The sequence below is a fragment of the Hemitrygon akajei genome, chromosome 3 (genome assembly GCF_048418815.1).
Source record: "Hemitrygon akajei chromosome 3, sHemAka1.3, whole genome shotgun sequence".
NCBI classification, from domain to species: Eukaryota; Metazoa; Chordata; class Chondrichthyes; order Myliobatiformes; family Dasyatidae; genus Hemitrygon; species Hemitrygon akajei.
In genome coordinates, this window is record NC_133126.1 from 179588485 (window position 1) to 179605472 (window position 16988).

General features: G+C 42.5%; 1 protein-coding gene across 11 annotated transcripts in view; it reads right to left on the reverse strand.

Moving 5' to 3' along the window:
• Window positions 1–16988, reverse strand: part of LOC140725685 (transcription factor Dp-2-like) — a 256670-nt gene that overhangs the window by 80860 nt on the left and 158822 nt on the right. For all 11 annotated transcript variants that reach the window (XM_073041493.1, XM_073041494.1, XM_073041500.1 and 8 more), the window contains one exon: window positions 4019–4140. In XM_073041493.1, the coding sequence (XP_072897594.1) occupies window positions 4019–4140 (122 nt within the window). The remainder of the gene's footprint in view (window positions 1–4018; window positions 4141–16988) is intronic.

The window sequence follows — 16988 nt, forward strand, 5'->3', positions numbered from 1 at the left end:
TGGAGATGCACAACTAAAGCTGAAAAATCTAAAAAAACAGTTGTCAATGTCACCTTGCTCATCCATCACAGAACATCAATTTAAAATTTACATTTACTTTCTCAATTTTACCTGCTGTTCTTATAGCTTTACATATTGAACATGTTATGCTATGCAGGAACCGATGCAAGAGTTTTTAGATGTAGCAGCTCGCAATCAATTACTGCTAAACCTCTATTCTGTTACCAAAAAACTAATCTTGTAGGTGTGATGCTGTTGCTCTCAAGCAGTTAATATTATATTGACAGATTTTTCAGGTGATAGAAGGAACTGTAACTGCCTGTGGCACAAGAAGCAACTTTAATATGAACTAAGGTTCCACTTATTCAAAGACAAATATCAACTGTTTTATTGCATCACCGCCTCATGACGAACAAGTCATACCTTGAAACTGCTGCTCTATATTGTTGGAGCATCAGTTGAAGTTGTGTACAGTACTTAGATTTTCAGAAAGCCGTTGACAAAGTGCCACACATGAGGCTGCTTAAAAAGCTAAAAGCCTATAGTATTACAGGAAAGTTTCTAGCATGGATAAAGCAGTGGCTGATTAGCAGGAGGCAAAGAGTGGGAATAAAAGGAGCCTTTTCTAGTTGGCTGCCAGAGACTAGTAGTGTTCCACAGGGGTCTGTGTTGGGATCAATTCTTTTTATGTTATATGTCAATGATTTGGATGATGGAATTGATGGCCTTGTTGCAAAGTTTGCAGACGATATGAGAATAGACAGAGGAGAAGGCAGTATTGAGGATGCAGAGAGGCTACAGATGACTTAGATTAGTAGAATGGGCAAAGAAGTGGCAGATAGAATGGTAGCATTTATTTCAAGAAAACTAGAATATAAAAGCCAGGATGTAATGTTGAGACTTTATAAAGAACTGGTGAGGCCTCACTGGGAGTACTGTGAGCAGTTTTGGGCCCCTTATCTTAGAAAGGATGTGCTGAGACTGGACAAGGTTCAAAGAAGGTTCACGAAAATGATTCCAGGATTGAATGGCTTGCCATATGAAGAGAGTTTGATGGCTTTGGGCCTGTATTCACTGGAATTCAGAAGAATGAGAGGTGACCTCATTGAAACCTATGGAATGGTGAAAGGCTCTCTCCATAGAGTGGATATGGAGAGCATATTTCCTATGGTGTGTAACACCCTGGGAAAGGTTTCACTGCTGATGTAATGGGTTTTCTGTAGCAGCAGTGTTTGAGTTATGACTGGAGATAACAGGGGCTTTGGAATGTGCCCCGACCAATGAAGGGAGTGGTTTTTTCTTGTTGTGTACTTGTGAGCGAGGTATTTGCAGGCTTTTGTTCAGCAAGAGATGAAGGGAGAAGACGCGAGAAAGGAGAGGCCGTAGACCGCAGGACGTAGTGGACTTGGAGTGAGGGGCCGGGAGTTGACAATGCCTGGGGGAAATCGATGGAGGACTAAAGGACAGGAAACCGCGACATCAACGTGCACATTAGACTGTTTCATTAGAATGGGCCCTTTTCTTTCTGTTTTTCTTTCCTAACCCTCTAGTCAAATTGAGAATTATAAAGCCAAGTTGTATAATTGCATATGGTGTACTGTCTGATATTTCATGGTACTGATTTGTAACAAGGTAACACATCACACAGCATCCACATAAACGAGATTTCACACGTTTGGCGTGGCCGGAGACTGTCTTCCCGAGACTCACGCGGCCGGCTGAACCTGACGGTTACAACTGGGACAGTCTAAGACCAGGGGACACAGCCTCAGGGTAGAGGGGCATCCTTCTAGAATGGAGATGAAGAGGAATTACTTTAGCCAGAGTGTGGTGAATCTGTGGAATTCCTTGCCACAGGCAGTTGTGGAGTCTTTATGTATATTTAAGACAGATTCTTGGCTGGTCAAGGCATGAAGGGTTTGGGTGGGGGGGGGGGGGGGGAGGCAGGAGATTGGGATTAAGAGGAAAAATGGATCAGCCATGATGAATTGGCAGAGCATATACTCAATGGGCCAAATGGCCTAATTCTGCTCCTGGATCTTATGGTCTTACATTGGGCCACAACAATCCCAACACAACACCAGCTACATTCTTCAGCAGTGGAGCCAGTGAGCATCTTCTTGCTCTTGGTTCTCCTACTGCCGGTTTCAGGGGAAAAGATTTATTACTGGATTAAGTAGACAACCAATGGTTATCAGTTAATGAAAAATAATAAGCAACATTTTTATCAAACTACATCTACATGGAGAACCAAACTTCTGAAACCAGAAGTAATGCTTTTGACCATCCCGACCATGGCTGTAAGATTACAATCTTGTACATGGTTTGATTTTGTCACATTACATATCACCAACAGAATGCTTATCTCAGCCAAGACAGAACTTTAAGACTCCTTTCTCAAGATGTATTTTGTGCTGTTTTGGGGAGTAAATGTCTCACTTCAAAGTGTTGGATTGGAGTTCATTAGTTTACACTGCTTCCAGAGAGAGTCAAACCTTCACATCTGTACAATTTTACATCACAGTACTGAAGTCCTGCTGGTGTTTGGGGGAGTACTCTGAATCTACTGACCCACAAACGTTAGCCATCGTGCTGATGGGAATCAGATCCTGAGACGTGCCAACATAACGTTCATGCTTCAGAACCAGAATCAGGTTTATTATCACTGATGTAGGTTGTGAAATGGGTTTTTTTTTTTTTGCAGCATCAGTACACTGCAATACATAAAAAGTTACAGTAAGAAATATATTTTAAAAATAAACGTATAGTGCAAAAAGAGCAGAAGTGTGAGGTAGTGTTCCTGGACAATCAGAAATCTGATGGTAGAGGGGAAGAATATGTTCTTAAAATGTGAATTGTGCTCCTGTATTCCCTCCCTGATGGTAGCTGAGAAGAGGGCATGTTCCAGATGGTCAGGGTCCTTCAAATTGGATACCATCTTCTTGAGGCACACAAAGATTCTCTCATAAGGACATAAGAAAAAGGACTACAAATCCTTTCAGCCACCCAAATAGACTGCTGCCTCAATGTCACTTCACTGGTTTATTTCCATACCTTGAAATTGCTTCAGTTCAGCCCCTAGAAGCAGATCCCCTTTCTATTGGTACGATGTCAAATTCTAGTTACTTTAGCCACGGAAATAGCCTCTTAGGATTCACCCTAGCAATCCCTCTGAAGGATTTTATATGCTTCAATGAAATTGTCCCTCCGTCTTCTAAACATAGGTGCTTCACTCAATCCTTTCACACAAGAGACTCTCAGGAATTAATTTGATGAACAAACTTCCTGACTTACTTCATCTCACTTTGTCAATTGCCACTTTGCCGCTTAACTGCAATCTGGGTGAGTAAATAATGAGCGGAGAGCAGACAGTCTTTCAGCACTTGCTTTCAATCCCCATTTCTTTGCAGCATGTGAACTTCGACCATTTGGCATAATTTGTTGTGGGTGGTAAGGCACGCAAGACCTTTTGATCATAGCAGACTAATGAAGGGAGTTAGAGTATTGTGTAAATAAATTTATTGTATATATATTTACCTGCACCGCACGCAAAACAGTGCAGCTGGTAAAACACACTCATGATGTGCCCCATCAGCAATTTCAATTGGACAACAATGCTCTAAGCTTATTTGTTTTCCTGTTCAGATTTGGCTTTGGAGAACGTCAGGGATGGGGAGAACAATCTTATGATAAGAAGTTCCGTGTTAAGTGTGTCAGAAATCTTCAACACAACACCCAAGTGGTGTACTAGGCATCCACAGTAATAAAACATTTTTCTTGGGGATTTCCAACTTGGACTAATGAACTTCAAATACCAATTGCCTTCTCAGCTCAGTTATCACCTTGCTCAATGCCCCAAGCACCAGCACACTTACTTCAAGATCAAAACTCTTTGGCTGAGTAGATCGGAAACACACATTATCACGTGAAAACGTTTAACTGGACAAAGAGGGTTTGCATCCAGCTGTTGATTCAGAGGATCACACAGCAGCATGTCTGTTAGAAGGTGTAAGCTTACCCTGAAACCCATCCAGAAGTGTCTGTTATGTGACTCTGGGTAACCATCGTTGGTGTGGGGGTGTAAGGACTTCCGATCAGAACACTTCCAGTGTTGTTCAGTCGCTGTGGTGTGCTTATGATCTGTAAAACACAAAGGGAGAAGTAATTTGCAGTGGCTAATGTATATATTGAGGCTGCCATAATAAATGTGTATATTGTTATTGTACACATTATAAATGTATAATGCATATAAGATTCAGTCTGCCTATGGGCACAAGGCATGTGCATATAGCACTTCTATTGCAAAGGGAAAACACGTTGGTCTCCTTCCCCAACTAAAAAACATTAAGATGATTGTGGGACAAATGCAGGGGGAGAAATAAAGAGCTTGCAGAAGGAACAGACTATTCAATTACATTAAGGCTGATCTGTACCTCAAGCCCATTTACTCACCATTGTTTGACGGCATTTTTTACTCTTGACTACTAACACGAGCTTTGAATGCTTCAACTGACCCCATACCTACTGCATGCTGAGAATAGAAGCTCAGATGCCTTATCCTCTTTTTGGAAAGAACTAAAACCCAATTTTACTTTCAAATGACCCAGGTATTATTTTATGATGATGCCCTCTGGTTCTGGATTCCCCACAAGAACAAATGGTTTCTCAAATACTTTGATTAGATCCCTCATTGACGTTGCACACCAAGTGAATACTCGGCACATTTGCACAATCTCCATAAACAAGTTAACCTCGAAAAGACGCAACTCATGTTCTTTGTTCTGCAAGTACCGTCTCCTAATTTCAACTAGTAAACGACCTCAGTCCTCAGTATAAGACAAGCAGACTGCTTTTATAGCACCATCGTCTCAATTCTGATAAACCAGCAGAATTAGAGAGGAAATTGCAAAGAAACGTATCCTCTTCATCATTATCTACCGTAAAGACAGGAAGGTGGCTTATGTTCTCGTTTAAAAAGGGTAACAAGGCCAAGCCAGGGAACTCCAGCCTGACATGAATAATGGAGAAACTATTTAATTTATTTATTTTCCATTCTTGGGGAGGGGAGAAATCTGAGGGACAAGATCTACCAGCACTTGGATAGGCAGAGTCTGATTAGGAGAAATCAACATGGCTTTGTGCTTGGCGAACCTTTTTTGAAGAGGTAGCAAAAGAGGAAAATGAGGGTAGGGCAGTGGATGGTGTCTATTTGGACTTTTAACAAGGCCTTCCACGATGGTGGGCTGTCTGGGAGGTCAGGTCCCATGGAATCCAGGGACAGCTAGTTAAATGGATTCAAAATTGGCTTAGAGATATGAAGCAGAAGGTGGTAGTTGAAGGTTGCTTCCTGGAATGGAGGCAGGTGAAAAATGGTGGGTCACAGGAGTCAGTGTTGGAGAATCTTCTTATTCACTATTTATGTAAATGATTTGGCTATGAAAGCACAAGGCCTGATCAGGAAGTTTCCTTCCAGATGACACAAAATTAGAATGTGGTGCTGATAGTGAAGGAAGTTACTATAGGTTAATTGGGTGAGGGGGGGGGGGGGAGAGAGAGATCTTGATCAGAGAGGGAAGTGGGCAAGGAGTGGCAAATGGACTTCAATATAGACAAGTGTGAGGTGATGCAGCATTTTGCCAAGTCAAACCAGCAAAGGATTTATACTACGAACAATAGGGCACTAGATGTGTAACGGAACCAAGGGACTTAAGAAAGGTCATCCACCTTTGAAGGAAAACAGAAGATCAGATTAGTATTTGTAATATGCTGTTGTGCAGAAGGATTTGGGAGTACTTTAGCATAGATCACAAAAGGTTGGTTTTCACGACAGATGATTAAAAAAGCAATGAATGATGGCCGTCATTGCTAGGGGATTGAATTTAACAGCAGGAAGTAAAGGGTGCTGGTGAGGCTGCATCCTTAGTACTGCGTGTAGTTCTCAAAGTTCAAAGTACATTTATTAATGTCTATATACTAAGCACAACCTTAAGATTCATCTCTTTACAGGCAGCCACAAAACAAAGAAACCCAATAGAGCCCATAAAAATGAAAGAAATAATCAAACATCCAATGTGCAAAAAAAAACCCAAATCATGCAAAAAATAAAAGCAAGCAAATAACATTCAGAAGCTTACAAAAGTGAGTCCACAGCCACAAAGCCAACCATCACTGCAGCTGGTCCAGCGGACCACAGTTTCAGTTCAGCACAGGAACAATAAATCTCACAGAGCAGTGTGCTGAACCAGCCCACCCCTCGCCTCCAGCCCCGACACCCCGACCTGGCACTGAAACCGGCCAAACCTCAGGTTGTTCCTTGCTCTGGGACCTGGGACCCTCCGTCTTGATCTGGGCTGACCCAACCCTTCCAAATTGGTCCAGTGCTGAAATCAGTCAAAACTTCGGACCTTTCTTCACTCTTGGGCCCAGGCCCCGCCGCCTCAACTTTGCCTTGCCTTACCTTGGTTCTGCCACATTGAATCGTTTCCAAGTCCGCTCCAGTAACAGCCAAACGTTGGCTCGTTCCCCACACTCTGGCCCAGGCCTTGCAGTCTCAATTCAAGGTACAAAGTTCAAAGTAAACTTATTATCAAAGTACATATATGTCACCATATACAACCCTGAGATTCACTGCCTTGCTGGCATACTCAATAAATCTATAGAATATTAACTGTAACAGAATCCATGAAAGACTACACTAACTTGGACATACAACCACTGCAAAAGACAACAAACTGTGCAAATTTGGCCCATGCGCGCCACACCGCATCTGTCCTGCGCCTTTGAGACTTCAGTTCACACCGCAAAAATGCCAGGTCATGCAGGTGGTTCCACAGCTCAGCTTACAAAATTACAGGCTATCGACTGCAGTGATCGCATCTGAGAAAACGTGTAATTAATACCGTACAGTTTTGTCTGCTACCAGCAAGTTGTCACTGTGCTTCACCAGTGCCATCTAAAACCAGAACCTGATCTCCCTGCTCAAGGAAAGACACACTGGAGATGGTGCAGAGGAGGGTTCACCACATTGATTCCGGAGATGAAGGGTTATGTGGAGTTTATTGATTCATCTAGGACTACTCACTGAAGTTCAGAAGAATGAGTGGGGATCTTAACAGAAACGTATAAAATTATAAAAAAAAGATAGATAAGATAGAGGCTAGAGAATTGTTTCCACTAGTAAGTGAGACTAGATTTAGAGGACATAGCCTCTAGGTTTGGAGAAGTTTAGGACAAAGGCAAGGGGAAATTGCTTTTGTCAAACATCTATAGAATTCTCTGCCCTGGGAAGCAGTTGAGGCTACCTCATTAAATATATTTAAGATACAATTACATAGATTTTTGCATAGCCAGGAAATTCACGGTTATGGAGGAAAGGCAGGTAGGTAGAGCTGAGTCCACTGTCAGATCAGCCATGACTTTATTGAAAAGTGGAGCAGGCTTGATGAATCAGATGGCAGACTCCTGCTCCTATTTCTAATGATGTGTAAATGCAGGGCTTGCTGATAGTGGCATCACAGGCAGTGAGGGTGATGGGAGAAAGCAGGCATTTAGCACTGGCCTTCATTGCTCAGGACAGCAAGCAGAGGCTTTGGGACAATATACTGTGGTTGTGGAGGTCATTGGAAAGACTGCACTGGGAGTTCTGCGTATGGTTTTGGTCACCCTTTTATAGGTAAGACGTGGTTAAATTGGAAAGTGTGCAGAAAAGATTTAAGAGCATGTTGCCTAGACTAGGAGGCCTGAGTTACAGGGAGAGGTTGGCCAGGCTAGATCTTTACTCCTTGGAATGTATGTAGAAGAATGAGGGGTGAACTTACAGCAAAGTTTAAAACTGTGAAGCATAGATAAGATTGATGCCAAGTCTTTCCTCCAGGGTAGGGGAGTCTAAAAGTAGGGTGAGACCAGAAAGATTTGAGGGGCAACTTTTTCCAGAGGGTGGTGAGTTTATGGAAAAATCTGCCAAAAGACATGGTTGAAGTATGTACAATAGTATCAATTAAGAAGGACTTGGATAAGTACATGGTGGGACAGAGCTTAAAGGAATCTGGGCCAAATGCATGGAATTGGGAGACTGTTTTGCTGAATACCTACGCTCGGCCCGCCAGAGAAAGCAGGATCTCCCAGTGGCCACACATTTTAATTCCACGTCCCATTCCCATTCTGATATGTCTATCCATGGCCTCCTCTACTATCAAAATGAATCCAAACTCAGGTTGGAGGAACAACACCTTATATACCGGCTGGGTAGCCTCCAACCTGATGGCATGAACATTGACTTCTCTAACTTCTGTTAATGCCCCTCCTCCCCTTCTTACCCCATCCCTGACATATTTAGTTGTTTGCCTGTTCTCCATCTCCCTCTGGTGCTTCCCCCCCTACCCCTTTCTTTCTCCCAAGGCCTCCCGTCCCATGATCCTTTCCCTTCTCCAGCTCGGTATCACTTTCGCCAAACACCTTTCTAGCTCTTAGCTTCATCCCACCCCCTCCGGTCTTCTATCATTTCGCATTTCCCCCTCCCCCCACTACTTTCAAATCTCTTACTACCTTTCCTTTCAATTAGTCCTGACAAAGGGTCTCCGCCCGAAACGTCGATAGTGCTTCTCCTTATAGATGCTGCCTGGCCTGCTGTGTTCCACCAGCATTTTGTGTGTGTTGTTTGAAATTGGGACTAGCTGGATGGGTATTGTGCGTGGCATGGACTCTTGGATCCGAGGGCCTGTATCAGTGCTCTATCAGTCTATGTCTTAGTTTATCTTTTTAACTTTGGTTCAAAGCCCACAAAACACCGACCATCTGCACCACTTTAGCCCACAAACATCCACAGATGCTGGTCAGTAATAAACATGTCTCCACACTTAAGTTGCAATGTGGAGATCAATAACAAAGCCACAAACAAAGTTGTCAATATACAAATAGAGGATCCAAAATCCAGTTGAGTCCAAAAGAAATAAGTTTATAATTTCTCCGGTCTTGCAGACAGCACTCAGTAACAAAAGCAGTATACTCGTATGAGTTATCTGTTCCTGGTCCCGGCAGCTTTCAACGTTAACAATGCACAGCAAACTGGAATGATCCTCATGTCTGCAGCTGCATTATGCCTCAGAGTCCAAGTTGCAGAATCAGTTCCCTACCTAAAATGGCGCTGTGCTGATCAAGAGAAGGAGCAGAAGATGGAGCCAAAAGGTCCACTTCAACAACCCTATCCAGCAAGATGTCATTACATGTGGCACCGGGAGCAAGCCTTTAAAAGATGCACCAAGAATACCACAAAGGTTCAGATTTGGAAACGCCTTTTACTTTCAACATGTATTCAGTTCTGATAATGAACATTATGCAATCTGGGGGAGGACTGCACTGGAATTACTGCTGCAAATGTAAAAAAAAAATCAGCACAGAATCTCAGTGCTGGGCATGACTGCACTGCTTTGCATTCAAGATCTAAATTAGTGACTGCAGTGAGCCATTAAACGAACCACAGTGAATGTGAGATTCCCGATTTTATTGTACAATTTGCCGCAAGAGACGACAGAAGGTAGCACGTCACGAGAAACAGCTTCCCCTCCATGGATGCCGTCCACATTTCTCGCTGCCTTTGGTAAAAGCCAACATAATCAAAGAGCCCTCCCATACTGGACGCTTCCTGTTCTTACCCCTCTAACCCCATCTCCCCTGGGCAAAAGCCTGAAAGCATGTATCATCAGGCTCAAGGACAGTTTCATCTTGCTGTAGTAAACTACTGAACACATAATTCTTTTATGATAGAATGGACTCCTGACCTCTCAATCTACCTTGTTATCTATCACAGGTAAAGCCCTCCCAACCATTGAGCACATCTCCATGAAACGCTGTCGCAGGAAAGCAGCATCCATCATCAGGGACCTCCTGCTATCCAGAACATGCTCTCTTCTCGCTGCTGCCATCAGGTAGAAGGTACAAGAGCCTCAGGACTCGCACCACCAGGTTCAGGAACAGTTACTACCCCTCAATAATCAGGCGCCTGAACAAAAGGGGACAACTTCATTTGTCCCAACATTGAAATGTTCGCACAACCAAAATGACTCTTCATCTCATGTTCTCAATATTTACTGCTTGTTTATTTATTATGTTTGTTTATTCCTTTTGCTGTCTTCTGTTAATTCTGTCTTCTTTAATTCTGTTATAGTTACTATTCTAAAGGTTTGTTGTTTCTGCCAACAAGATAATGAATCTCAGAGTTGTACAAGTACTTTGATAATAAAATTTATCTGGAACCTTGCACCTCATTGTCCATCTGCACTGCACTTTCTCTGTATCTCTAACACTTCATTCTGTATTCTATTATTGCTTTCCCCTTGTAACACCTCAATGCGCTGATGTAACAAAGTGATCTGTATGGGTGGTTTTTCACTCAACCCCTGGGCTTGTCCTGGGCCCAGTACCCAAGTCCAATGATGAAGGAAGCTCACCACACCTCTACTTCTTCAGGAGATTGGGAAGATTCGACATGACATCTAAAACTTGTATAGGTGTGTGGAGAGTATATTGATTGACCGCATCACAGCCTGTAAATAACATTGAAACCTGAAATCAAATGATTTCACTTGAACAAAACAGCAGAACAATTCAGTACCCATCAGCACCAGCATCTGAGATCAACTCTTCCGGAGAAAAAAAAGCAGCAAAGAAAAGCTGACAGTCTGAGTTCAGATGAGTGGCCTTGCAGGAAAACAGTAAAAAAACAATTGTGCTCAACTACCACACAAAAGAAATTTCTCTGCTGCAAAGGGTCTACAGGCCCGTCACTGCTGTGAGCATTGTAAGTGATTGATTGTCCAGTGGGGTCTCCAACAGAAAGACACATGCAGAAGTGATTGGAGACACACAACAAACCACATCCTCAATTTCAATGGGAGTGGTGTCTCACTGAAACTTACCGGATACTAAAAGGCTTGGTTAGAGTGAATGTGGAGAAGATGCTTCCATTAATGGCTGAGTGGAGTATCTGAGGGCACACACTGAGAATAAAAAGGTACGTCTCTTTAAAACTGAGCTGAAGAGTTGCTCAGTGAGATACTCTTGCTCAATGTCAACAAGACCAAATATCTGATTATTGACTTCAGGAGGAGAAAACTGGTAGTCCATCAGCCAGTCCTTATAACGGGAATCAACTTTAATCACGGAGAGGGTCAGCAACTTCAAATTCCTTGGTGTTATCAATTCCACTGAACCAGGGGGGATAACTTCACTCACCCCAAGATTGAAATGCTCCCACAACCTATGGGCTGATTTTCAAGTACTCTTCATCTCATATCCTCAATATTTATTGTTGATTTACTTGCTTCTTCTTTTTGTATTTGCAGTTTGTGGTATGTTTACACTGATAGAACACCTGAGCTGGTGCAGTCTGCCATTGTTTCCATTATGGATTTATTGAGTATGATCTCAAGAAAATGAATATCAGGGTTGTATTGAAGAATCAATTATTACTTTGATAATAAATTTAATTTGAAATTTGAAGAGGAATTTCTTCAACTCAAGGGTGGTGAATCTGTGAAATTCGTTGCCAAGGTTCTGCTCATCCTCATTTCTGGCACAGTTCACAAACGTTTTACAGCTAGGTGGCTCCAAGGCCTGTGAAGGCCGAGTCATTGGGTATGTTTAAGAGGTATCTTCACTTGAATCAGCAATCTCCCAATTACCTTTATTTTACTGAGGAATCAATTAAAACAGATTCTTGGAAAAAGTAATAAAAAACAGAAAAGGCTGCAAATACTCAGCAGATTTGGCTGCGTTTGTGAGAAGAGAAACAGAGTTAACACTTTTACCTCCTTCTACATGAAATGCTACCTGTTTGTCTTCCCATAGAAGTGGCTGTGGTGAACTACATATACCTGTCTGGACACGCCCCCCCTGCTGACTGCTCCTGTGGCTCCTCCCATGGACCCCGGTATAAAGGCAATTGGGGACTCCGCCCCGGCCTCAGTCTCCAGGATGTAGTATGGTGGTCAATTGCTGCTTGTTCTTTCTTCCAGCCAATAAAAGCCGATATCTCACTACCTAAGTCTCGGCGTGAGTTATTGATGGTGCATCAGTGGCCTTACCTACTAAGTATTGACAGTATTTTCCATTTTTTAAATTGTTAAATTACCAGTCCCTGCTTTTTTAAAAAAAAATTCTACTTGAAAAAATTATTCAGAGGACAGAGTGATGAAATCATACCCATTTTGGCATCACATTGCAAATCACAATATAACTCATATGCAGATAACAACAAAATCAATAGGGGAAACACCTGAATTCCTTCATCCATTACTTTCCATTTTCATAGACCATTCTCCTGTCCACCTCTCAAATGAACCTGAATTTGCTTAGTTTCTACCCCTTTCCCAGTCAATTTAAATGCTGCATTGAGAAACAAATCTTGTTTAAATATACAGTTTTCTTCAATTGCGTCATGGCATTTTCTATCATAAAATTTTATCACCATACTGCAATAACATGATGGCATTTTCACTGGCTCACAGATTAACCCTTAAAAAACTTAATGAGCAGCATCACTTCAGGCAAAACTAAGCTCACCATATCGAGGAGCTTTTAACTTTTGTGCTGAGATCAACTGTTGCTGCTTATTTATGTACAGAAGTGTGCTCCAGTTCTTTGTTGTGCAAACTTGAAAAATTAAAGCACAGCTTGCGAAAATTACGTTTCTATTCAAGCATAGCTTTGCTACCAGGAGGAACTAAGAGTTTCAAGACTAACCATCTCTCTTCATATCTACTGGAAAAAAATTCAATTAATTTTCCTTTAATGTCAATATAAAAGATTAATCGCCACAAATTGTTTGCAAGGTTATCCAAGTGAATGGTATATCAAGCCGTTCAGACCAATGGAGCTCCTCAGTCTGTTCCCAAAGCAGCATATACCAAAAGGAGTTCCAAACAGAGTTTAGGCTATAAGACCACACAATATAGGAGCAGAATTAGGCCATTTGGCCCATTGAATCTCCTTCACTATTTCATTATGGCTGATCCAATTTTCCTCTCAGCCTCAATCTCCTGCCTTCTCCTCGTATCGTTTCATGCCCTGACCAATCAAGAATCTATCAACCTCTGCCTTAAATATACATAAAGACTTGGTCTCCACAGCTGCCTGTGGCAATGAACTCCACATGTTCACCACATTCCTCTCCATCTTCGTTCTAAAAGGACTCCCCTCCATTCCAAGGCTGTGTCCTCTAATCTTACACTCTCCCACTATAGGAAACATCCTCTCCACATCCACTCTATCAAGGCCTTTCATCATTTGACAGGTTTCAATTAGGTCACTTTCACTCTTCTGAATTCCAGTGAGTACAGGCCCAGGCTATGAATTGCTCTTCATCTGATAATCCTGGAAATATTTTTGTGATCCTCCTTTGAACCTTTTCCAGTTTCAGCATATCTTTTCAAAGAGGCCCAAAACGGCTGACAATTCTCTAAGAGAGGCCTCATCAGTGCTTTATAAAGTCTCAACATTATATCCCTACTTTTATATTCTAATCCTCTTGAAATGAATGTTAACATTGCATTTGCCTTCCTTACCATAGACTCAATCTACAAATTAACCTTTAGGGAATCTTGCACAAGGACTCCCAAGTCCTTCTGCACCTCCAATTTTTGTATTTTCTCTCCATTTAGAAAACAGACAACCCTTTCATTTCTTCGACCCAAGTGCATAACTATACACTTCACAATATTGTATTCCATCTGCCACTTTGCCCATTCTCCTAATCTGTGTAAGTCCTTCTGTAACCTTCACTACCTCCTCAAAACTACCTGCCTCTCTGCCTATCTTCATATCGTCTGCAAACTTTGCAACAAAGCCATCAATTCTATCATCCAAATCACTGGCATATAACGTAAAAAGATTAAGTCCCAATACAAACCCCGGTGGAAGACCACTAGTCACCGGCAGCCAACCAGAAAAGACTCCCTTTATTCCCACTCTTTGCCTCCTGCCAATAAGCCACTGCTTTATCCATGCTATAACATTTCCTTAATACTATGGGCTCATAGCTTGTTAAGTAACCTCATGTGTGGCACCTTGTCAAAGGCCTTCTGAAAATCCAAGGACACAACATCAATTGATTTTCAAGAACTCCAACAGATTTTTCAGGCAAGATTTTCCCTTGAGGAAACCATGCTGACTACAGCTTATTTTATCATGTGTCTCCAAGTACACTGAAACCACATCCTTAGCAATCGATTCCAACATCTTCCCAACCACTGAGGTCAGACTAACTGGCCTATAATATCCTTTCTTCTGCTTCTTTCCCTTCTCGAAGAGCTGAGTGACATTTGCAATGTTCCATTCTTCCAGAACCATACCAGTGATTCTTGAAAGATCATCACTAATACTTCCACAATCTCTTTAGCCACCTCTGCCAGAACCCTGAGGTGTGCGCCAACTGGTTCTTGTAACTTACCTACCTTCAGTTTCCCAAAATCTTCTCTCTAGTTATGGTAACTTCACATACTCCATGCTCCCTGACACCTGGGACTTCCACCACACTGCTGGTGTCTTCCACAGTGAAGACTGATGCAAAATACCTATTCAGTTCGTCTGCTATTTAGTTGTCTCCCATACTAACACTCCAGCATTGTTTTCCAACAGTCCGATATCCACTCTTGCTTCTCTTTTACACCTTAAGTATCTGAAGAAACTTTTGATATCCTCTTTAATATTATTGGCTAGCTTAATTTCATATTCCATCTTTACCTTCTTAATGACTGTTTTTGTTGCCTCATGTCGGTTTTTAAAAGCTTCCCAAGCCTCTAACTTGCCACAAATTTTTTGCTCTATGATATGCCCTCTCTTTGGCTTTTACTTCTCTTGTTAGCCATGCTTGTGTCATCTTGCCTGTAGAATACTTCTTCTCCTTTGGGATGTATATATCCTGCGCTTCCGAATTGCTTCCAGAAACTCCAGCCATTGCTGTTCTACCATCATCCCTGCCAGTGTTCTTTTCCAAACAAGGATGTTGCCTGGATTGGGAAGCATGCCTTATGAAAACAGGTTCTTCTCCAAATTGCAGGGTGAATTTGATCATATTATGATCACTTATCCCTAAGGGTTCTTTTACCTTAAGCTCTCTAAACAGCTCCGGTTCATAGCATAACACCCAGTTCAGAATAGCAGAACCCCATCATGGGCTCAACCATAAGCTGCTCTAAAAAAGCCAACTCTTAGGCATTCTAGAAATCCCGTCTTGGAATCCAGCAACCAACCTGATTTTCCCAATCTACCTGCATATTGAAATCCCCCATGACTACTGTAACATTCTCCTTTTTGCATGCATTTTCTATCTCCTGTTATAATTTGTAGACCACGTCCTTACTGCTGTTTGGGGCTCTGAATATAAAACCCATCAGTGTCTTTTCACCCTTGCAGTTCCTTATCACAATGATTCAACAACTTCCTACGTCACCTCTTCCTAATTATTTGATTTCATTTTTTCACCGACAGAGCCATGTCACCCCCTCAGCCTTCCTGCCTGTCCTTTTGATATAATGTGTTTCCTTAGACATTAAGGTCCCAGTTATAATCTTCTTTCAGCGATGATTCAGTGATGCCTACACACATTGTTCATGCCCGTCTGTAACTGAGCTACAAATTCATCTACCTTATTCTGTGCATATCTAAATATAACGTCAGTCCTGTATTCATCCTTTTCGATTCTGTCTGCCTTTTAAATTGCAACTCATCCTGTTGACTGCAAATTGCTAGGATTCGCACTCTGTTTGTAATCCAACTACTTCATCTTCAGCACTATCAATTCTGATTCCCATCACCCTGCCAAATTAGTTTAAACTCTAGCCAACCTGCCCGCAAGGATATTGGACCCCCTCAGTTACAGGTGTAACCCATCCCCTTTGTACAGGTCGTACCTTCCCCAGAAGAGATCCCAATGATCCATAAATTTGAACCCCTGCCCTCTGCACCAGTTCCTTAAGCCACACCTTCACCTACCAAACCATCCTATTTTCTTACCCTCACTGGCACAGGCATCAGTCAAAAGATTACTACTCCGGAGGTCCTGCTTCTCAACTGCCTACTGTACCTAAGATCTCTCTTCAGCACCTCCTGACCTTGTCTCGCCATGTCATTGGTGCCATTACATACCAAGAGTTCTAGCTGGTCATCCTTGCCCTTGCAGAAGCCAGAGAGCAGTCTGAGACATCCCAGATCCAGGCACCAGGGAGGCAATATACCACCTGGGTGTCTCTATCGCACCCATAAAACCTCGTCTCTGTTCCTCTGACGAAGGAATCTCCCATCAACTCTGCAGTCCTCTTCACCTCCCTGCTCTTCTGAGCCACGGCACCAGACTCAGTGCCAGAGACCCGGTCACTGTGGCTCCCTCCGGTCAGTCGTTCCCCCCTCAATCATATTTAAAGTTGTATAAGGGGAACTTTGCACTGGCTGTGAATTTCCTCTCCTTCTTCTGACAGTCACCTAGTTATCTGTTTTCCGTAATCTAGGGGTGACAACCTCCCGGTTGCTCCTGTCTATCACCACCTCATTCTCCTATTCCAGTCGAAGCTCAAGATGCAGATTTTAATACATTACCTCAGGAGCTGCAACTCGGTGCACCTGGCGCAGATGTGTTTATCTGAGACACTGGAGGTCTCCCAGGCTTCCCATACCCCATACACGGTACAACACACTGCCCCTGGAACCATTTGCACCAAGCTACAATACCCTAACAGATGAGGAATGAACAAATAAGAGCAGAGAGTAACTTACAAGATACTTTACCTCGCCAAAGCCACTCTGAAGACTGGCACACTCACAAGAGTGGCCACCTTGCTTACACTTGAGCTATTTTTATTGGCCCTTTCTACTAAATCCCTCTTGCTGATCTGATCGGTCACTCCTCAACTCAGAGAAACTGCCACAAAACTCTGCCTTTAAAATCTCAATCACCTTCCTGATTAAAGGGTAGCACTTTTTACACAGCCCTGACTTTG